The sequence below is a fragment of the Cupressus sempervirens genome, chromosome 8, assembly GCF_028749045.1.
Source record: "Cupressus sempervirens isolate cs-2001-9-10 chromosome 8, ASM2874904v1, whole genome shotgun sequence".
NCBI lineage: Eukaryota > Viridiplantae > Streptophyta > Pinopsida > Cupressales > Cupressaceae > Cupressus > Cupressus sempervirens.
The window spans coordinates 579,272,414-579,296,944 of NC_143125.1; the positions used below are offsets into that span (position 1 = coordinate 579,272,414).

At 35.3% G+C, this 24,531-nt stretch overlaps 1 protein-coding gene across 2 annotated transcripts in view; it reads right to left on the bottom strand.

The window, feature by feature from the left end:
• LOC149543748 (uncharacterized) overlaps positions 1-24,106 on the bottom strand; it is a 61,698-nt gene extending 37,592 nt beyond the window's left edge. The window contains exons 1-2 of one of the 2 annotated variants that reach the window (XM_089798445.1): positions 23,590-24,106; positions 21,926-21,992 (exon numbers count right to left, since the gene is read on the bottom strand). In XM_089798445.1, coding sequence (XP_089654571.1) covers positions 21,926-21,992; positions 23,590-23,874 — 352 coding nt within the window. In that variant the 5' untranslated portion in view covers positions 23,875-24,106. The remainder of the gene's footprint in view (positions 1-21,925; positions 21,993-23,589) is intronic. The other variant, XM_089798446.1, reaches the window with a different exon arrangement.
• Positions 24,107-24,531: the final 425 nt, after the last annotated feature.

Sequence of the window (24,531 nt, forward strand, 5' to 3'; positions counted from 1 at the left end):
TCAGGAGTGATGATGAAGGTCACCGAAAAGTTCGGATTGCTATACCAAAAGTTAGCAAGGCAATGGATGAGATTGTATCTCAAGAGTATGAGATAGTAGAGCATAACTTAAGAAGAATCACAAGATGACATGGAATGTGAGGAGATCCGAGAAGGCATGGTTTCAATTAGAGAAATGTTAAGGAAGGCAAACAAGAGGATTGTAAAGTTGGAGGCCGAAAACAAGTATTGGAGAAATTGTCAGCCTATCCAACAATTGCACCAGGCAGCCCTTCCGCAAGACAGCGGGACCAACATTGAAGAGATATCGGCTCAGTTGCGCGAAGTTAAGGATTGGATCAATGATATAATTCAAGATGGGTGAAATTTCTTGCCTTCCTTTATCTCGGCATTCAGGTCATTGATGGCTATTAGAGACAAATGCAGAACATTTGAAGGGGAGTGGAAGGATTTCCTTCCAATCAAGGACTTAGCCATTCCCAGTCTACAAGCATTTATCAAGCTACCGAAGAGATATTTGGTGAAAACCAAGTTGGTCGATGGAGGAATGAGTACGGTGGAGTCTTGGTTTGTTGCCTTGACCATCAGATTGAGGATACTTGAAGAGATACGGAATGAGATTGCACAGCACAGACCAGGCATTGACACTTCCATTTCAACCATGATGAACGATGTTGGGGCTGCACTTGATTCTGAAGATATCAAAGAGGAGAACATCAATGAGACAGAGTCTGGATAGAGATTGGATGAGTTGGGGAAAGTTGTCATCGAGAAGAAGCATTTGGGCACCCTTGCCTCCCTCAATGCCTTTATTGGATATGCGAAAGAATATGAGAAGGATCATGAGAAGACACTGCAAGCAGCAAGCAACATGATGAATTCAGCTGAGCTCAAGACGAAGCACACGCTTTGCCTTCCCATGAAGGAAGTCAATGACAGGCTAGCCAAGTTCATTGCTTTGGCTAAGAAGATGAAAGAAAAGGGTAGAATTATATTAGAAGATCATTTGATGTAAGCCCAAGTGACAAATTCTCCTTCTTGGGTAGGATAGGTGTCTGATTCTGATTGGCTACCATTTTGGTGCCTTCTCATTGGTTTCCACTTTTCCTTTGTTTTCAATGGTGCATTGATGAGGTGGCATCTGCTCATTGGTCGATGGGGTGGCAAGCCTAATTAGAGTTTCTGGAATTTGATCTAGATTGTTGATTTTGCCTCTTAATCTCTACCGTTGGTTGTATTTTTGGCCCCTATATAAGGCCATTTGCTCTCATTTGTAAAGGATTGAAGAAAATTGTTGCTTAAGATAATATCAAAATTGCTTCTCTTTATCATTGTTGTGACTTGCATGGTGATTAAGAACACTTGGTGTTATTGCATGGTTTCTACTTCCAATAATTAAAGTTAAAAAGGGTTGAAGAAAATTGTTGCTTAAGATAATACCAAAATTGCTTCTCTTTATCAGTGTTGTGACTTGCATGGTGATTAAGAACAGTTGGTGTTATTGTATGGTTTCTACTTCCAATAGTTAGAGTTAAATTTCATTGACGTTGTTAAAGTAGATTTTATTTCAAGAAAGTCATCAAGAGTAATAAGAGTAGATGGACAGTTGTATGGTGATATTAGTGCATGTTTGATAGGGATCTATAAACTAGGCCACTAGCATCCTAGTGGCTGATTAAGAAGCCTTGCTTGGTAATCTAGTCTTTTTCCCTTGAATCATTGCATCTATGGAGGTAGAGCCGCTGGTAAGCTTTCAAAAAATTCGATCCCCGTCCATTTGCTAATCTTTCCATCCATAAGAGTAGAGGTAAAGTAGCAAGTAGTTGAGTAGTTGGAGTTCATTTAAGAAGAAAGTTAGAGAGGTATAAGTCATTTGAACACACACCCTCCATCATCACCATCAACATCAATTGGCACTCATATACAGTGCAACACTAGATTCATCACCATCACAAAAAAAGTCCAATTTATCTTCGAATGAATAACATAAGCCCGCCTACATGATTAACCAGCAAATCACATTAATATAACTGAGTAAGTATCCACAGGTGTAAGGAACATTGGAGGTTTTCTCATGTCTTTTTGAGGATTTAACTTTCAAGAGAGGAATTGAGTGTTTAATATTCCATATCAAGTATTTAATTGCTATATGTTATGTAGTGGTACAAAACTGACATCAACACGTTTGAATGGTGGAATCTACATTGCATCTCCTAAATATTGTTAAGTCTTTGATCATGGATGAAAGAGCAACACTCAACATAATTTGTTTAGACAATTCCAATACTATTCTCCTATGCGGCTCACTAGAAAAATTTCAAATATTTTATCGAGATCTTGGTTGAAGTGCATTGGAGACCCCTGCCAAAATTCTGAAATTTGTCAAAATCAGAGATTGCGATCGTATCTAGGCAGATTTGGAAAGCGCAGAAGTATTCCACTCAATGGAAGCATTACTGAAGCATATGAAAACATATCACATCTGCATATAACTTTGGAAAAGCGAGAGCATCAAAATAATAGGCTATGTACAACAACAGCACCTTCGTATGGTCACGATCAATAGAGCTTGCGATCATATCACTAGGGAGGATATTGTGAAACAGGATTCCAAAGGGCATCATTCTTATGTGATGAATTTATTTATAGTGATTTTGGAAGTCTCCAATCACCCAATACCATAAACTAGCTCCTCGCTTAATCCCGCAGAGTCATTGCATATTTTAAAATAATTACAAAATTTTAATAACTCATGCGGTTATAGTTATTAAGCTAAGATTAGATATTTGAAAAGGTGACATGGTCTGGGATTAGTTTCCATGCTTCGTTAAGCACTTACCAATATTGATTCAAAGGTTCAACTAAGACACCATGAATTTCTATGAGATATACTTTGAAGGAAACATTGTTATTGCAATCTTTTGTAAATGTGATTCTATGAACAAAAAAATAAAACACCCTTGTTATTTGTTTCTTCAATTCGAATATTAAAATCTGGTGACTGACATAAAATTTTACGCTTTTATTTGCGAAGTATCAGAGGATTAAAGTTACTGGATAGGCTGCAACCTTGTAGTTGCCAAGGGAATTGGCAAATTGCTCTTGAAGATGATGGAAATCCAAACCATTTTGCAGCACTCAGAATTCAAAAATCATGGTTATTGTAAAGTATTTGTATGTTTTCTTGACCTTGTTTTGATTGATCTTCACTTTCAAAGTTAAAATTCTATCAGACTAATTCTGAATTGCATATGCACTTAAGTGTCTACATTTTGGATACTGGAGCAATTGATGATATTTAGATATCATCTATGTTCCCCCGAGTTTTTGGTATGGGAACGGCGGGACGGGGAGGACGGCTATATATATAGGGAAATTTTAAAATATACATTGAAATTTGCAAATATACATGTCATTCATATGAGCATGTCATTTAAACATTATAGAACCATAACATACAACATTTGAATGCCATCTAGGAAATAATATCTGATTTTAGTATCCAATTGTCAAAATGCATATCAATATCAGTGAACATTGAACAATGAACATTAACAATTGTCAATATCATAATGTCATAATGATAAACATGATAAATCTGAAAATCAAAATCAAAATATGCTCAAAGCTATAGGCCCAAAGGGTAGAGGGCTGCCATAACGTAATAAGTATCAATGTATCATAATCATGTTCATGTTCAACATAAAAAACAAAACATAGAAAAATGAAGCAACCTGCTGCTCCTATTCTACCTCTACTACCTTTTAGGGCATTTGGAGGGGTGGGGCCAACCTGGCCGACCAAGTTGGAGGCTTTAAAATATGTTTTTATGTTAAACTTTTTTAATTTTATGCAAACAAAAAAGGGGCACGGCCAGCCGTATCCGGTACGGAAAGGGGATGTCTGGACGTCCCCTTTTCGTACTGGGTACAGCTGGCCGTCCCCCTTTTTTCCCTCTACCGTCCCCAAGTTTTCGAGACGTCCCCTACATTTTTTCACTTTTTGGGGACGGTTGGGTAACATCCCCTACCCGTCCCCCCATCCCCGTCTTTGAAACGCCGGGTTTTAGGCCGGGTACGCGTCCCCGAGGAACATAGGATATCATCCTACAAGGTTATATTTAAGAAGTCTGCACTACATTCAACCCTGCTGCCCAAGAAATAAGGCATTGGTTTTATTTGTCATCCAATTATAAATATTTGAGTTGAGATCTTAAGCAAGTGGTTTATCCTTTTACTTTTTCATTTTCAGACCAAATCACTTATTGATTGTAGTTTATGAGTATTCTTGTATAAGAGCATTTCCTTTCAAAGCATTTACATTTATAATCATCCTAATTTTAAAACACTCATATTTATTACAATTCTAGAATATTGAAGAATTCTATTTGAAGTAATTATATTCTTAAGTTATTGGTGAAATTTTGAAGTCGTCATTTTTTCAGTATATTTCACAAATTTAAAGAGTAGTGCGAGTTAAAAGTTTTCCAAAAAAATCTTGCCATTTGAAGGACTATTGTTGCATTTATAATCATAGTCTCCTATAAACATTCTTGGATTTTAGTGATTGGTCTAGGATTAGGTGCACCCACCTTGGCTATGTAGAGCCAGAAGTGCAAAGGACTTGGATTGAAAGTCAATCAGTCATGTCAAGTTGGCCTTCAAGCCATTGGAATCCCAGCATTGAGTTGGTAAGGCTCATAGGATTCCAATCTATGGTTTTGGGAACCAACACGCGCGTCTATCTGTATCCCGCAAAAAAAAGAGTGCTTCCTTGCATTTTCTGGAATGATGAATGACTCTAACCACAAGGTCTCAAATTTACCGTGCTTACCATTGCCTTGATCCTTCACGTTCCATTTTAAAACCTTAAACCCCCTTTGAAAGACTTGTTTTGAGCTTTCTTGTCATGGAGAAATTTTACCTGCTTCTGCTTGTTAATATTTTGTTCTTGCACACACATCATGTTTTCATCAACCGTAACCAGCACATTTAACCTCTCCTCCATTAAGTCAATATCTTTCAATTGCTCTTCATTCGTAAATTTATATATCGGTAATAAGTTAGTGAGAGAAAGTCTTGCTTCCTTACTGTAAACTATGTTTTAAGGCAACAAGCCAGTAGACTTCTTAACTGTAATTATGTCTGCCCATAACGCCAAGCTTAATTTAAAATCCCAAGCACGCTTATTATTATCCAGCATCCTTCTAATAATCTTCAGGATATTCTTGTTGTTGGATTCGGCTTGTCTGTCTCCTTGGGGGTGATAAGGAGATGAATACGACACAGTTATGCCACCAATCTAAAACACATACCATTAAGATATTCTCTGTAAGAAACTTAATCACAACCTTACTTGTGGATTGTCATGTAGGTATGGCTTTTACCCATTTGGTGAAGTAATTAGTTGCCGCCAAGGATCCAATTTTGACCACCAGGTGACTTATCGCTGATTTATCCAACGAAATCAATCCCTCGCATCTAAAAAGGTTCCTCTACTTGCAAAGTTCTTGAAAGGGGGGCAGGGCGGACACTATTGTATTTAAGCTTCCTGGAGAACTTCTCACAAGCTTCACATTTTCTTACATAGACGTGACAATCTTTAAAAAGGTTTGGCCAATAGTACCCTGCATGTAAGATTTTGCACATTGTAGTCTTTGCTGAAAAATGGCCACCGCAGACTCCTCCACGCATTTCTATGAGAATAATTTCAGACTGATACATATCTAAACAAAAAAGTAAAACTTCATCTTGATTTTTCCAATATAAATCACCTTGAATCAAGTCATATTCTGCAACTTAAGGTTTAATGGTCCTTATTCGGTTGTCATTCAAACTATCATTACATTTCATGTGCCTTAAGTAGTAAACTATATTGTTGTACCAAGGACACATTTCAATGCTTACTTCAGTGTGCTTAGGATCCACCTAGTTAACCTGCGCTACTTCCAAGTTCGCCTCCACCATAGGTTTAGCTAGACCCTATCCTCTGACTAATTTTGAAATCTAAATATCAATGCTAAAGTCTTGAATCTGATTTATCCACTTGCATCTTCTTCCACTAGTCTCTCATTGTCTAAAAATGTCTTTGATAGCTATGTTGCGCACATAAGCAACTATTTTTGCTCGAACTAAGTAAGGCCTAAGAGATTTGACCACTTTGGCACGAGCATAGCCCTGTTTCTCATTGATGGCATAATTAAGCTCAGCAGCATGCAAACTCTTGTTGAAGAAAGCAATTGGTTGTTCATGACCCTCTTCATTATTTTGTAGCATTATTGCTACTATAGTGTGGTAAGATGCAAAGGAAAAGATCAGAAAGGGTTTCTTAAATTCAAGAGATTTAAGAATTGAAGCTTCTTTTATTGCTGCGAAAGCATCTGTGGCTTCGTTGTTCCATCATCTATGGCTTCATTGTTCCATGATATCTTAGCCCCTTTCTTCAACATTTTGGCTATCGGTTTAATGATTTCAGCAAAGTTGAAATCGAACCCTCTTACAAAATTGATCTGCCCAAAAAATGATTGGATAGCCTTAATTGTTTTGGGTATCTAAATATTATCAATAGCGGCCACCCTCTCAAGATCTATTCTTACCCCCTCCATATTCAAGGGCTCTTATAAAAACTCTCTAAGTGCCCACAATGGTATTTTGCTTTCTTAGAGTAAGTGGTCAAATCATCTTGATAGACCACTAAAATGAAATCAATCAATCCTTCAAATGCAATATCCATTGCTCTCTGAAAAGTAGCTCCTACGTTAGTCAAACCAAAGGGCATTCTGGCAAAGATATAAGTTCCCCAAGGAGTAGTAAATGTTGTTTTGTATTGTTCAGACTCCTTGACTTTAACTTGGTTATACCCTGAGAAACAATCCATCATGGATAGTAACTCATTTCCAGTTACTTTCTGCAATAAGATTTCCATATTAGGCAGAGCATAATTATCTTTTACGAATGAAATATTTAAGTTTCTAAAATCCACACAATCTAATATCAATATTTTTCTTGCTGATTGGAACAAGATTGGAGACCCACATTAAATGGCTGATAGGTTTAATAATTTCAGCATCTCTTAATTAATTCTTCCTTCCTTTTGGGGGTTAAAGTTCGGTTGATAGGTCGTTGTCTTTGTCTAAAGGGTTTAGCGTCAGGTTTTAAAGGTATTCCATTTTGGAACAAATCCTCTCTATAGGCTTTCAACTCGTCGTAACTCCAAGCAAATACATGCAAATACTTTCTTAACAATGAAATCAAGTCAGACCTTATTTTAGAAGATAATTATTTACCAATAAAAGCATTCTTAGGAGCATGTTCAGTTCCAAGATTAATTTCCTCAATATCATTCTGAATTTTGTTAGACTTGTTTTTAAAACTTTCTTGCTCATCAAAGATTCTTTCCAAAACTACTAAGCCTTTAGGGATCTTATTTGTTTTAAGTTGAACTATCTCTTTAACAAATAAGACTTCCTTACCATCTTGTTCTTCTATGTACCCATTCCAATCAATGTTTTGATCTTCATAATTTTCCTCGCAAGTCAAGAACCGGAGGAGATCTTTACTGTCCTCAAATACCTACCAGTTTTGCACATTATCAGCTATCGATGGCCTATTCTTCATCTCCACCTACACAATTTCATCAAGTGGAAAATCCATTTGTCTGATAGTGATGTTAGCGATTATGTCAGCAAGGAAATTACTAGATCTGTCAATCCATTCAATGGAAAATGCATCAAAAAATTCTATTAATCCTAAGCATAATTTCTATACTATTTTAACCTAGGATTTCTAGTTGTAAACTTGTTTATGATTTGAGATACAATCAGGTTTGAATCTCCTAGAATGGAAAGCAATTTTATCCCATAAATTGTTGCAAAAGATTTAGACCAATGATTAATGCTTCATATTCCGATGATACATTTATGCATTCAAAATTTAGTAAGAACCAAAATTTAAAGGTGTTACCTAATGGTGAAACAAAAATAACACCACCTCCATTACCTTCTTTTTTGCATGCCCCATCAAACTACATTCGCCATATGTTACCATGATTCTCTGACACATGTACTTTAATTGGGTCAACAATACTTAAAACTGGTTTAGTTATATTCACCTGAAAATTAACCATATTATACTGGCAAAATAAACATCGGAATCAGGATTAAAATCTTCAACTAAGTAATACGATCTTGGCTCTCTTTCAATTCTGATTTCTTTACCACCTGTTGAAATAGTAGCTTAAAATAAATCCAATTGAACATGTCCTCCTACCAGGTTGGACCATTGTCAAGATGGTAACATGCCATAATTTGCTGAAATTTCTACAACAGTAATATCAAGCAATGCAGGAAATCTAAATTTGATGTTCTTCATAATACCAACTATAGGAACACGTTTATTATCCATAGCATAATATTTTCCATAAGGTGTATCCACTTTTTGACTAATTTCTTTCATAACATCAGCAGACATAATGTTAACTGTTGCTCCAAAATCAATCATGCAGTTTTTAACTAATCTGTTATTAATCAACAATGTTAAGTAAAAAGGATCCACTTGACTAGGGTTTTTATTTAATCTAGTCCCTAAATATACAATAGGAGTTTCTTCATTATCTCTTTTATCATTTTCATCATTTACTTCTTCTATGCTAGATATGATGTTCACGGTCTCCTTCCTGTAATCAAGAAATTTCATCATTTCCATTAGCGGGACATTAATTTTTAATTGAGACAATGTGTGATTCATAAAAGAGTGACAGTTACAACCCTTCTTACCAGTATCCTGCTTGGTTGATTGCTTGGTTAATTTAGGAAGCTGAGAAGTGTTTATCTGATTACCTTGGTTGTGGTCTCTGAACTGCTTGTTAATTCATGTCAAGAAAACTATGTATCATTGTGGTCTCTAAACTGCTCTGTAAATTGATTGACAAAATCACACCATCCAATTATGTACCTATTAGGAAGACTCCTATACCATTCTGTTGCGTCTTTTGTTAAAGATTGCTCAAAAAGTTTCATGAAAACATCCTCGTCATCCTCCTCTTCTAACTCCTCAATCGAGTGTTCTTTATATTAATGACATGTTGCACAACAGATTCAACTCCATTGTCGGAAAACTTCGGAATGGTTGTTCTTAGATCGTTAGAAATAGGGTTGGGGTACCCTCTTATCCCATCAAAATCAAGTTGTCTATATCATTCAATAACTATAGGTTGAGTCATAATATGATTTCTCATTCCTTGATTTTGCATTCCATAACCTTGGTTGTTTTGATTGATAACTCTATTATTTTGATTGCCACCATAAGGCTGCCTGGAGTTTGCATTATTGTGGGGAATGCTTCCAGCATGCTGCCCTGAATTTCCAGCATGTTGGTTGTTGCTATAACATCTTCCAAAACCCTGATTTCTATTTTGCCCATTATCATACAAAGGATTAACATGGCTAGTGGCAAAAGGTGTGTCCAAGTTTTTTTCTGTGAGAAGGGTTGTACTTGACATTCTATTTACCTCTTCTTGAACATGTTCTCTCCTTTCTTCCCTTCACCTTTCTTGCCTTGGCTTTTCTACATTGTTTGCTTTATTTCACGAAGAGATAATATCCATTCTTGATATTCCCATTTTCTCTAGGATATCATTAGGCTGTATCTTTAGTATTCTTGCTAATTTTGCTTTGTTATCTCTAGATGCTTCAACCATTTTTTTTTAAGACTGCATCCCACTGTTGTAACTCTTCCTCATCTACATCATTATCTACTTGAGTTACTTCACATTGTGGTTCCTCATCAACTCTAGGAATTCAAAAGAATGGATTAAAATTTTCATCTTCCTTCTCGGGATTATTATGATTTGAGCTACTTCTTTCACTGTGCCTAATAGTCCTCTCATGGAAATCCCTGTGTCCTGAATAAATCATTTTTTTAGTTTTTAGTTTGACTTTTATTCTTTCTCAGCTTTCATTCAAAGGTTAATTCTGTGAATTTATCTTGCCCTTGATTACTGATCTCCTTCCCCACAAAAACTTCAAAGATAGATATCTAATTCCATTATCTTTTCTTATACAAAAAAACTGATCATTCATGAACAGTGTATATATGATAGAGTCGCCACCCTTCAAGGGAAATGAAATTAATATTTAGGTCCTTACTCAACAGAGTATATGCCACAAAATGCTTGAATTTAATATAAAGATTCTTGAAATGTATAATTCTGAAAACAAAAATCAAAGCTTTAACAGGAAATAGAATCTCTATAGTTTCAGATTTTAAAAACTTAAAAATTTATATGCTCAATTATATATGCTGAAGTGAAAAATCAGAACTTTAAAAATGTGAAAAATATCAAATGCTGAATTAAAAAATATTCAAATTTTTTCCAAGATCTGAATTTTATTTTAACGTTTTGATAAACAGGAAAAGATTGAATGCTGAAAAAATAAACAAAATCTGAAACTCACCACAATGTCTTTGATTGAATGGACCTTCATGCTGGTCTGAAAACAAAAAACTGATAGAACTTACTTGCAACTCTCCCCAGCCCTAATTTTGTAAGCAGCAAAAAGCTTGCATAAAATGGATTAGGGTTGGGGAATTTAAGATAGATGATGATTTAGTAGCTTCTTCTGGTGGTATTGAGTCGCAAGGGATTGCAAATAGTAATCAAGTTGTAATCACTAGATAATAGAATATCGAACTCACTATTGGGTGAACCACATTAAATCTTTGTCTCTTGTTTTCTCTTTTGTGTGGATTATTATTTTTTGATATTGGTTATATTTGCATATAATTGTTATTTCTGTCCCTTTAATCCTAACAAGTGTTATTAGAGCGAGGTTATTTCATTTATCCTCTACAAGGAAGGTCTCACGGTTTAGTGGGAGTCTCATGGTTGAGTGGGAGCAATAGAAGATGAGGGTAAGCTGAAGATTGAGAAGTTTAATGGGTAGAACTTTCAATTATGGAAAATGTAAATGGAGGACTATCTTATCAAAAGGATTTATGGTGGCCATTGCGAGGAAAGTCCAAGAAAGAGGCAACTATGACAAATGAGGACTGGAATATTTTGGACAAGAAGGCACTTGGAAGTATTTGTTTATGCCTGTCACAATCGGTGGTATTTAATATTATGAAAGCAAAGATGACTAAAGAGTTGATGGAAACCTTAGCAAAGTTATACAAAAAGCCCTCTGCTTCAAACAAGGTATTTCTCAAAAGCGTTTATTTAAAATGAAAATGGCAAAAGCTACATCTAACCATTTAAATAAGTTTAATATAGTTACCAGTCAATTATCTTTTGTAAATGTTAATTTTTCAATATATAGAAATTAAATCTCTCTTGATTTTGTGTTCTTTGTTTGAAAGTTGGAATGGCTTAGTCATGGTTGTAAGTAACTCTATTTCTAGTTCTTATACACTAAAATTTGATGATGTGGTTGGTGTTATTTTGAGCGAGAAAACTCGTAGAAAAAGCTCAGGTGGATCTACATCAGAAAGTGTCTTGAACATACAGAGCAAAGAAACAACAAATGAAAGAGGAAACAATTCTGGAAATCTTGGGAAATCAAGAGAAAAATCAAAGGGAAAGAGGTCTCAATCCAAAACACCAAGAGATTGTTGGTACTGTGGGAAAACGGATTATAAGAAGAAAGATTGATGGACTCGGAAGAACACTAAAGGACACAAACAAGGAGGCAAATGTGGGGAGTAATAAATCCGAAGAGGATGTTTTTCTTCTTTCTTTAGAAAATGTTGATGATTCATGGGTTTTAAATTCAAGGGCTTCATTTCATGCTACACCCCATAAAAGTTATTTTCTTGATTATGGCCAAGGGGATTTTGACTACAAGAGGTAAGACATGTTCCAAGGTTGAGTAGGAATTTAATTTCAATAGGGCAACTAGGTGGTGAGGGTGGCACAGTTACTTTTAATGATAAAAAATAGGACAATTTCAAATGGTTCCTTAGTAGAAGCAAAAGTGTGAAAGTAGGCACCTAATATCTTTGTTCATGTCATATTGTTCTTTTTATTTTAATTGTTTCAGAGAAAAATCGGTGTTCAGGTTCAGTTATTGCAATTAAGCAGGAAGAACATCAAATAGGTGTTGGAGATTCTAAAACAACAATATGGCACAATAGACTTGGGCACATGAGTGAAAAAGGCATGACATTACTTCAATCAAAGAAAATTTTACCATGTCTAAAATGTGTCAATATGGATTTCTCTAAAAAGTTGTGTACGGAAAACAAAAGAAAGTTTTGTGAAGAGTGTAAAGGAAAAGAAAATTGAGATATTGGAGCTTGTGGATACAGATGTATGGGGACCAGCTCAAGTATCTTCTCTTGGTGGCTCTCATTATTATTGTTACATTTATTGATGATGCAAGTAGAAAAGTATGGGTTTATTTCCTTAAACATATATCTAATATATTTCAAACTTGTAAGAAATGGAAATACTTGGTTGAGAATGAGACTGGTAAAAGGCTAAAATGTCTCAGATCTGATAATGGTAGTGAGCATTGTAGCAAAGAATTTGAAGATTTTCCACTAATGGTACTCGAAAGCAAAAAATTGTTCCAAGAACTCCACAAGAAAATGGAATGATTAAACACATGAACAGGACAATGATGGAGTGTGCAAAGAGTATGAGGTTGCATGTTAGGCTACTTTTAAACATGTTGGCACAAGCTATCAATATTGTTGTATATTTGATCAATAGAAATCTCTCTACTCCTTTCGGTTGTGGTATTCTAGAGGAAGCATGGATTGGTAAGAAAGTGAATTATTTTTTTCTCAAAACCTTCGGTTGTGAAGCATTTACACATATAGATTCTAAAAATAGAATCAAGATGGAAGCAAAATCTAAGAAATGTGTATTTGTTGGATATGGCATTGATAAAGTTGGCTATAAACTTTGCGATTTTGAAAATAATAACATTGTAAGAAGCAGGGATGTCATATTCAATGAGAAAGTGTTGTACAAAAATTTGTTGCAACAACATGAGAAGAAGAAAAAAGATTATGTAGTGTCAGATGATACTCAAAACGATGGTGTTCCAGCAATCCCTCATGCCCAGCAACAACAAATACCACAAACCCTAGTGAATGTTAGATGGTCAACAAGGTTAAGTAGACCTCCAAAAAGATTTCCTTCCTCATTGTACACTATTTTATTAACAGATGCAGGTGAATCAGAATGTTATGATGAAGTTGCGCAAGTGGATACAACGCTTTAGAGGGAGTCTGTCATGACAGAAGAAATGGACTCCTTGCTAAAAAATCAGACTTAGCATTTATGTAGGTTGTCTGCAAGTAAAAGGGTTTTGCAGACTAAATGGGTTTTCAGATTGAAAGAAAAAATAAATAAATTCAAATTAGCTACAAAAGGATTTGCATAAAAAATGGGCATTGATTTCGATGAGATATTTCCTCCTGTTTCTCAAATGACTTCTATTTGTATTGTTTTAAGTATTGTGGTCATTGAAGATTTGCATTTGGAGCAACTTGATGTTAAAACAAGCTTTCTTCATGGAGATTTGGATGAAGAAATATATATGGAACAACCACAAGGATTTGAGGTCAAAGATAAGGAGAATATAGCATGCAAATTGAAGAAAAGTTTATATGGCTTGAAGCAAGCACCTCGATAATGGTATCTTAAATTCGACAATTTTATGAATGAGCATGGTTACACTCGGTATCATTCAGACCATTGTGTTTATTTTAAAAGGTTGGATGATGAAAGTTGTATTATTTTAGTTTATATGTTGATGATATGTTGTCACTAAGTCAACATGGATCACATCAAGGGATTGAAACAACAATTAGCACACTCATTCCTATGAAGGATTTGGGGACATAAAAACAAATCCTTGGTATGAAAATTTGCAGAGATAAGAAAAACAAAACTTGACTCTATCTCAAGCCGATTATATTGAGTAGGTGTTGCAGCGTTTCTCAAAATTACTTTATGCTTCAGTTGTAGGAAGTTTAATGTCTGCTATGGTATGTACTAGACCAAATATTGCACATGCAATAAGAGTTGTTAGCAGGCATATGAGTCACCATGGGATTGAGCATTGGAATGCAATTAGATGGGTTCTCAAATATTTGAGAGGAACATCTAGTAAATGTTTATATTTTGGGGGCTCTACTACTGATTTACAAGGCTATGGTGACTGAGATTTGGCAAGGGATCTAGATACCAGGTGGACTACTACAGGACATGTATTTATTGTTGGTGGGACAGCATTGAGTTGGGTTTCTCAATTACAAGAGGTGAATGTTTTATCCACTACAAAGCCACAGAGTATGTTGTTGTTACAAAGGCAACCAAGGAGATGATATGGCTTCAATTGTTCCATTGGGACACTCACATATGGCCTATTATCTATACACAGATAGCCAGAAAGTCATTCATCTTACAAAGAATTGTGCTTCACACTCGAAGACAAAACAAATACAATTATGGTACCATTTCACTTAGTCAGTTTTAGATGACGGACAACTAAAGCTGGAAAAGATACGTATAGATGATAATCCAACAGATATGTTTACAAAGGTAGTGACAAGGGAGAAGATGAACTCAGCTTCAATTGGTCTTCTAGAGTAATTATAATAAAGGAAAATCTGAGTCCAAGGTGCATCATTCCAATGGGAGCTTTAAGGGTAGCAATGTGGCTACAAGTTCAATCTCCAAGTGGGAGGTGGTTTAGAGTGGAGCTTGATCAATCCCCAAGTGGGAGATTGTTGATATGTGGTGACTGAATAGGAAAGTATTGTACACTAATTGGTTGACTCGGCAAGAATTTTTGAGTTGACTTGTCAACCATTTTTCAGGGTTGACTCAAGTTTTAGGGTTAACTTGTTAAAACATAATAATCTAGCCCTAATTTTGTAAGCAGCAAAAAGCTTGTATAAAATGGCTTAGAGTTAGGGATTTTAAGATAGATAATGATTTAGTAGCTTCTTGCGGCGGTGTTGAGTTGCAAGCGATTGCATATTGTAATCAAGTTGTAATCACTGGAAAATAAGAATATTGGACTCATTGTTTGGCGTACGTAGCCCAAGGATTGGGTGAACCACTTTAAATATGTGTCTTGTGTTCTCTCCTCTGTGGATTATTATTTTCTGATATTGGTTATATTTGCATGTAATTATTAACTTTGTCTCTTTAATCCTAACATTTAATGGGAAGTTAAGCCTAGAAGTTTGTTGCAAATGTGTGTGGCCTTTTTTATATGTCATTGGGCCAAAAAATTTGAGGCAAAACAACCTTAGAAAACAATGTACAAGCATAGAGGATTAAAATGTCTTGGATTAAATATTTATAAAGAAATTAATTTTAAATTGAGGTAAAACCCAGTTTGTAAAATAAAAATTAAAAAGGAAAAAAGATAAAAATGAGCAGAAGTGGGCAATATTTGGTGTGGTGGTAGTTCTCTCTAGTGGAATTTAAAAAGTAAACTCAAACCTCTAGCCCTTGTTCAAGGATGCTCATCAAAGAAATGGGTCAAAGCAAGAATAGGAGTTTCAAATGGCATTCTTAGCAATGGGAAATTGCTGGACTGGTCGGTGCTAAAAGATAAGAGCTCTTTGCCTGAATCACAGAAAAGAACCTTTTGTGTCATCAAGAGTGCTCTTGAAAGTTTGAGACTCAGATTTGACTGTAGCTCCACTGATACTTGTGTTTTCCAGCTGCATTGACCTGACTCTTTCCCTTTGCATCTAGTTAAATCCAAATATATCTACTCCATCCTTACTCCCAATATTGTCATTCTTGATCATTTAAATGCATGTTGGATTTTATCCCTTGCCCATGTTGTCTGCAAGAAAATCCTTATCCATCTGTGGGCTAGGCCAGTTGAACCTAAGATTATTTACTTCCTTTGGAGAATGTTGTTACATAAGCTACCCTTTAAAAAATAAGGAGGGGATTCCAACATCTGTTTTGTCTGATTTCAACTAGAATCCATCCCCCATGTTTTCTTCCATTGCCCCTTTGCCTGTAATATTTGGAGCCTATTTGGATTTAAACTTGATAGCAATTTTTCTCTTGATAATATTATCTTTGGTAAAATCAGTATAAGCAGCAAAAATCTTAATGTGTTCTATATTCTTTCCTCTTTTATACTCTGGTCTCTCTGGAAGTTTAGGAATAATAGCATTTTTCAGGGTAAAGATAGAATCCTTACTAAATCTCTAAGGAGACTCATAGTTGTTGACATTGTTGTGCCAGTCACAGCAATTTTCAAACTCAAAGAGGAGCAATTCTGACAGATTATGCAGGAAGGCAACAGGACACTGCACAAGGACCTCTTTTATGGTTTCACTACCATGAAGGAGAAGGAGAAAAGTACACTCTTTAAGGAATTTAACATCCCACTTACACAGCTAGTCCAAAAGCTAGAGGAGGGGATCTAGAAAAGCCATGCAGCAAATAGGGAGCCTCTACTCATGACATTCATGTCTTCCCCTATGAGATTTGGCAAGTTTTGCAATTATGTATAACATCATGTCAATCTTGTCAATGCATATATTACTTAGTTTTAAGTCTCCTTTGAGCTTAACAATCGTTTTTAGGGTTGTGTCTTATAAGAACACAAATAGAACACAAAACCATATGGAAATGAACATATCAGATGCATAGGTTTGTAAACAAGGCATATAACAAAACATAGAGTCATAAGTTTGTATTTATGGTAAATAAAATGGTCAACATTTATTGCATTATTTAACTAGCCATGTTAATTGTTACAAAGTGAAAGTTGATACATTGTGAATTACCACGTCATTGGTGATTGTGTTGAATAGTAGGGAACCGTGCTGAACAGAAGTGTAATGTTTGCTGCTTGTTTTGTTTCAAATTTCATTCCACATAGAGAACACAAAGTGCAACATAAAAGATTACAAATAGATAGCAAACATTATGCATTTAAAAGACTTCATTTTGGATTAATATGTTTGATCATAGATGCACTACTGGCAGAGTACTCTCCGAGTTGCAAAAACTCGGCTGAGTTTTCTAGCTTGGCGCATATTTTTAACTTTTACTGGCACCAAAAACTTGAAGAATTTTTGGCAAGAACTTGTCGAGTACTTGTTAAGTTTTTGTTAATAAACTTGGTCATAGTTTTATAACAGCAGTTAAAGGCAAAAAACGGCCCAAATCAGTTTCATTTCTCATTTCTTCACTTGTATTTTTCTAAGAGGAGAAAAGTCTTCCAAACACTTGCAAACTGATTTTGATTGATTTGAAGCGGACATGAGGCAGGTTTGAAGCACATTTGCAGCAGGTTTGGAGCAAAGTTTTTGAATAGGATGACATCAATGATTTGAAGATGCAGGCTATGGAGGAAGGCGTGGATTTGGTTTCACGCATGACAACATTGAGTTGAATGAACAGTCGCTGCTAGTTCCAGGAGAAGCTAGAGGCAGAGCTATATCTAGGATTGAGGACAAGCCACAAACTGAGTTAGACATATCAAGCAAGAAGGCAATCATGGCCAGGGCAGAATTCTAAGATTAGACCCTCTAGATCTACCGCTCCCTTAGTTTTTATTAGAACTGAGAAGAGGAAAATGTAATTGGAGTGATATATTTATTTTTAGTCTTACATAACTTATTTACTATTTTCCTTTTAGCCATGAGTCTCCCTCAAGAGAATGTGATTTGTACCCACTTTGTGTTTAAATATATATCTAGACTAAGCTTGTTTGTTTTGTGTTCTCATTTATTGACTTATTGGATGTATCTTCTCATTGAATTTTGCCAAAAACTGCATTTCTAATTAAATTTAAGCAATTTTTTAGGTTGCCGAGCTTTCCCCGAATTTATTTTTCAGATCTTGGCAAGTTTTTGGCTTTAGCGAGTTTTCCAACTATGTGTTTGATTGTTTGTTGTGATTGATGCCAAACATTGTCTTCTGGTTGTGTTTGTGATTGCTCAAACACTGTGGTACACAAGTCTGCTATTCTTGTATCTATTCAGAGCTATAGTACAGTATGTATTCAAAATAGTGCTTTAGAATAGTAGAAGACAATTACAGTGCGGTGAAATAGAATTATACCTTTACGACAGTGGAAGACAGTTATTTATGGTAGACAGCTATGTATCTTGTGATCTTGTAAAGATAACGTTCTCGTATTACACTCTTATATCTGGAAGTCTATGTGGTCCAGATATTTATGGTTCAGTGATCAGCGTAATTCGCTATTTTCCAGTCGCAATAAACACTGCTTCATTTTGTGTTTTCAAAAATGTTTCTGCTCTGAAAATCTGGCTTGAAGGTGTGCTGATACTTAATGCACATGAATTCGGGTTTTGGTCTTGTTGTGGTGTTCTCCGACAATCTGTCTATTGTTCCTAATGATTTGATAATTGTGTTATACAGTTTTACAGTTATGTTTAGTTGTCAGTTCCTGTCTGGAGATATGTTGTGACAACTTCTATCGTGGACTGCTGACATGTGTCTCTGACATGGCATATGCATCTCATTGTGGCTTGTGGTGGTCTGGATTTGATCAGCAAGTTAGGTGGTTCTTTGGTCAGCATGTTTCTACATGTTTGACATTGCTTTAGTTGTTCTGGTGATTGTAAATCTAGCATTAGGATATGTGTAGCATGTTCACGGTCCCTCTCCCTCCTGTAGAGGATCATGTTTCCTGATTTAGGTCTGAAACATTGCATTTAATGATTATCTCTTATCCAGATGAGTTCATGCTATGTGTGACCTATGTATTTAATATTTATCTCTTATCCATTTGGATCCACTCTATGGTACAATCTAAGTGCTTCTAGGGTAGGACCTTATTGCATTTTTCTATTGCCTTCGCCAACTTGTAACTTAAGTTTGTATTATCATTTTGGCGTAGCCAACCTTGTTGTATTCTGTATTCTCCAATGAACTATCTTGTATATAAGTACGGTTTATGGTTTGGCAAAATGTAAGGTGACAAGCAAGTGAATACAGGGTGAACAAATGAAGATCCAGAGCTATCAGAGCACAGTACTGTGGCAGTTGCAACAAATAAAAGGCAGTTATAGTGTGTTGCAAAAATTGATAGTGTACAGATCAGCTGTGGTATCAAGAGAATCTTTCTTTATTACTAGGAGTTATATGTTCCTGAGACAGTGAGCCTTGGCTACGCAAGTTTTTTGTTGTATCTTGCTACTAAGGCAGTGAGCCACTATATGTGAGTCCAGAGCAGTGAGCTCCTATTTGTATTCATTGTTGTATGGCAGTAACCCTCTAGTTGCAAGTCAGGAGCAGTGATCTCCTGCCACGTTTTGTAATCACATCTATACATCAGTGAAAATTCTGTGCGAGCAAGTGCTTGCCATGATTTTTCCTAGTTTGGTATTCCACGTATAAAATCTGGGTGTTCATGTGTTGTTGCTTGTGTTCATTACTTGCCTATTGTTTTACGTCATGATTATTGAAGTAAGTTGACAAATTTTTGGTTTATGCTGATTCGTCCCCCCTCTCAGCATCTGAATTGCGTTCAACACTTCATCATTAATATTTTCAATCAGATTCAACCAATTGAAACCAATTGTATTACAATTTTCAGACCTGAAAATAGCTTTCAATGATGAATTGAGCACTTGGAAAATGTCAGCACCAAAATGGGCACTAAAATGGGATAAGGTGATTCACTACAAAAAATGCTCAAGCCACTGATCAAAACAAAATCTGCTCCAACAATACAAACTTCAAATCTGAAATATCAGTCACCAAGGCTGGGAGTTTTCAACCCTCCAAATGTAAATACAAACTTCCACTATACCCACATGCCATAGGGGATGGGAAATTGTACACCCCTCCTAAAAAGGATAACTTGCCTAGAAAATCAAGAACTTCAACAAATTCTCAAACAAACAATCAAAATGTTACACCCAGCTATGAGGGAAACAATGAACAATTACCCAGAATGATATCTCTCTCACCCATGAGTTATGAGCAGATATATAATTTCCAGTATCATTGAAAATGAAGACCAGCACACTGAAAAAGCACTCAATCATCACCAAACTCAAATAGCACTTGAAGAAAGATCACACCACACCAGAAACTTAATTCTTGTATCACAAAACCTCAAAAATCTTCATTATTAAGACTCAAAATCTCCAACACAAGCCAAAATCAGTACCAAACTGAACCTTATCACATCAATCAGCTAGGGTGGGTCTTTCACTACCAAAACCAGAAATATTAGAAAGGGTTTTCATCCTCAACCAGTAAAATTAGTCTCGGAGCTCATTTCGGCAGCATCTCCTTTAGTTAAGTTATTATATCCAAATGAGAGCTCAAAACTCATATTTATAAGAAAGAAGAACTAGAACAACACAATTTGAATTTGAATTTGAATTCATTTCCCTCTCACTTCACCTTTTCAAACAATATTAAATCTTCCCAACTTGGTGTCCCCTTTTGAGCTCACAAAATAAACCTTTTAAATCATTAGAAAATCTTGCCTTGCACTGATGTCACTTTTTGGGGTTAATGTACCTTTTTAAAACTTCAATTGACCCCTTTCCCTACACATAGAAATAGTGAACACTTTGCCCCTTAACTTGAATTATAAGTGACTTTATAAAAAGCACTTAAGTTAGATAAATAAAATATTATCAACCAGACTTAGAACTTATCAAAGCATTCCCAAAGCTACACTCTAAACGATGAGGAGACAAATGTTGAGACCAAGTGGCCAAAGGGTAACTTACTAAAAATAGCCATACACTAAATAAAGAAACTCTACTAATACACACTAAAATTACTAGTGCTCTCCACAAACCACTGAGTCCTCTAACCAAATCCATTTAGCCTATGGAAACCTATGAATAGGTTAATGGAAACCCCAAGCTGACAAGGTGCAGGAAGTAGACATTATAAGTGCATAAGCTAGCCTCTGCCAAAAGACATGCTTCTCTAGAGGAAACTGTAATGTCACTTATATGCAATAGACCTTTACGATTTCGTCTTCAACTAACATACGCAACGAGAAGAGAAATTTTCCTTTGGGTTTGTTCCACAAACAAGCATCCAATGAAGCTATGTTTGAATACTGTGCACATGCGGCTAAGCATCAAGCTTCACTGGAAACGCCATCAAATGCAGTTATTTATTGGGAGCCAACCATGAAATTCTATCTAGCTAAATTAATCATTTGAGGAAGATGATTAGTTATGCTTTCTAGGTTGTGAAACTGCTGAGGTGTAGTTAATAGTTTCATGGCAGATTTGGCATAAGGGGTTAACTATGTACTTGCAGTATGTTACAATACTCAAGTAATGAATTACCATACTGTATTGCTAAGCAATATGTAATGTACTGAACAATCTGAGAATTATTGAAAAAAAAAAATTCAAAAATGTATGGTACAAACTGAAAGCTATCACTTCTCTTCACTCTCTTCATGTCTATGCAATTACTAATTACATTACCTGCAAATTAAAAAATAGCAAGTTGTTCAGTTTTTTTTTCATTTTTTGTGCTTATTTGGATTCCTAATAAAATCCTCTGTTTTTGAAAAATTCTTATCCTTTTTGGTTTGCTATAGTTTGTGAAGATATTGCTGAGAAAGATCTTTGCTACTACATGTGTCTTTCAAGGGCTGCTCAAGTGTTACGCTTGTCAACTAAAATGTTTGCCCTTTTTATTAAATGCTAACTTGTTCTCCCAGACAAAATGACAAGTCCAGCTACCTATTGAAACTGTTGTTTTGCGTGAAGGAAAGCACTAATTTCTACCCATTCCACAATAGCAGAGATGTCAATTCATCCCTGAATTTGAAAAGAGGATTAAAAGTCAGGGTAAACGGCATCAGAACTTTTTAAGTGAAATATGCAAAAGACACTCAAAAAAATTTCATATGTATTTATGGTTGAAGGCATGCAACAAACATAAAATGTTTGGGATCATATCTTGCTTACCAGACTCTTGCAATTGACCTGCAACATCATTATAGCATCGCATGTGCTCTACAGAGCTACTGGTAACCTGTAAAATTAAACTAACAATTAACAAATCATATGGTTATAAATAACGAGTTTGTTAAAGCCATCACAAATATTGCCTACTGCCCAATTCCACTCATTTTTAGTGGTGTTTCATCAAAATGGATTTAACTTATCCAAAATTAAATAGGCCTTAGGTTGTGGTCTCATTGAGTAGAGCTTTCTAAAAAATATTCAGGGGGTGTTGCTGAGATTTTTTTTAAATGTATTACGCTAAGAAACCTGATGAATTTTCTAATGGGTTTCATGCTTAAATATTTCAGGCTCCACAATCTATGGATGCTGGTGATCTCATCTCCTCAATTTTTTTTAACAAATTTTATTCAAACGACTAAACATAATTTTAAAAAAAATTTAAAAACTAATTACAAGAATTTAAAAGTTTTCATATGATTAACAAGTAACAAAAAACACTAAGCTTGTGGTACAAATTTTAGCACCCCACCTTTACAACCCACCCAAATATGCAGCTCTAAAAAATAGGAGCTGCTTTTGAAAAAAAGATTCAATTTGATCCTGTAGTAACATTTTTTTAAGTTCATGGGACCTCTGGCTTCATAGAAGCCCCCCTTATGGTACCATACCCTTGGCTACATCTTTGGGCATTTGTCTCACTACTTTTTGCCTAAAGATATAGAAAGAAAAAAACAGTTTTATGCTTTAAAAACTATGACTATGAACCCCTAGGCAACTACCAAATAGCATTGCAAGGTGAAATCTGTGTTATTTAAATCTCATGGTTTCGAGGGAGATGTATGTTTGTGTATATAGTCCTATCTATATTATCTAAAATGATATCCTATTTGTTTATATTACAGATGTAAATAATGAAGACAAAAGTCATTATGCAAGTTGGGCCAGTTGAGCTTCAGTTGTATCCTCAGCAAATTTGAACATATTATATTAACAACTTTCTGATCGCCGAGAGCTCATGAGGGTAAATTGGAAGTAACGTGAGCAAAGATTATTATTCAACACTTTTCGTCACCATTATTATTATCATTGATATGGCATATTAAACAATTAAACCACCATTGGAGTCATTACAAGCAACTTGATAAGACGGCTTTAATATTCTTACGGCGAAAAAGCTTTGAATTATAAAAGTGTGCGCATTTTCGAGAGATTGTTACCACCACAGTTTACCTTTATAAACAAACTTCGGAAAAGAGAACGCAAGGAATGAAGTTTAGCAAATCTTGAGGACTCGATGATTTAAGAAACAGAAGTCCGGCATATTAAGGCCAATTCAATTCTTCAATAGACCCATGCAGACGTGGTTAATCTTGCCAAACAAAAGTTTAAAGCCTAGAAATTGAGTTGAGGCCTTGTTACACAAATCACAACATTTGAAAAACTGTACTGACAACCCTTAGGCGTCCCTTAAGGGGTTTCATAAATTATTTATAACATTTACTAAAGCAAACACCAATTGCTTACCATTTCAATGAAATCACTCTATGCTGTCACATAAGACTTCCAAGTACCAAACCCTATAAATTATGTGTCTCTGAGCTGCAAATTTTCGTTGTATTTGCCATTCACAAAGTTTTTACTTGGAAAATGAAGTAATTTAATACCTGGGAAAGAGCGAGACGAAGGGAGGAGAGAAGAGAGGTGAAGCTTCCAGCTACCTCAGTTGCATCTTTCTCAACTACCTCCAACGCCGCCACTAGATCAAGACCTCTTAAACCCTGCGCAACTTCATTTGCTTGTCCACTTTCGTCTTCTGCACTTGATTGCCCATTTTCACATTCTGCATTTGATTGCCCATCTTCTGCATTTGAATTTGAATTCATATTTGGGTAACAACTTTCTCTAGTTTCTCCATTTTCGTCGATTTTTTCTTGCTCTCTGGAATCCATTTTTCGTTTGATTTATAAAGATGTAACGGTAGAATTTAAATCTCTGTATAAATTTACAATAGACAGGATGGAAAGGGTCCTTGAACTGCACGCCATGTAGCTTATTCTAAATATAGACGGAAACGTCTAGCTAGCTCATAGGCAAGATATATTTCGAGGGGAGTCGGTCGGTAACTGTTTTTGTTTCTTTTTTTTCTTTTGGTTCGTAAGTTTAACAGTGTGCAGTCGGATTACAACATAAAGGTAAATTGTGAGATTCTTATGAGAGGTCTTGGGTTTGAATCTATTTGAGCATTTAAAAAATAATAAGAACTTAATCATAACATATAATAACTAGTCATGGTTTTGGACCTTTTATCAATTGCGTTGATATTTTTGTATCAATTATTTGAATATCTAATAACTTTTAAAATTACATAGATATTTACTACATCGAAAAATATTTATATTTTCTTTGTATCTCTATTTGTTTGTTGGCATTGACTTAAGTTTTCATTTTAATTTCTTTAAAAAATGATTATTTATATTTCCAAACTTATAATTTCAGCAAATATTTTATGTGGTGTTAATTAAATTATTTGTGAAAGTGTATCTTGTTTCTAATAAATATTAAAATTTTGATGTGTAGATGGTTGTCAAATTTAAGGTAAAAACATA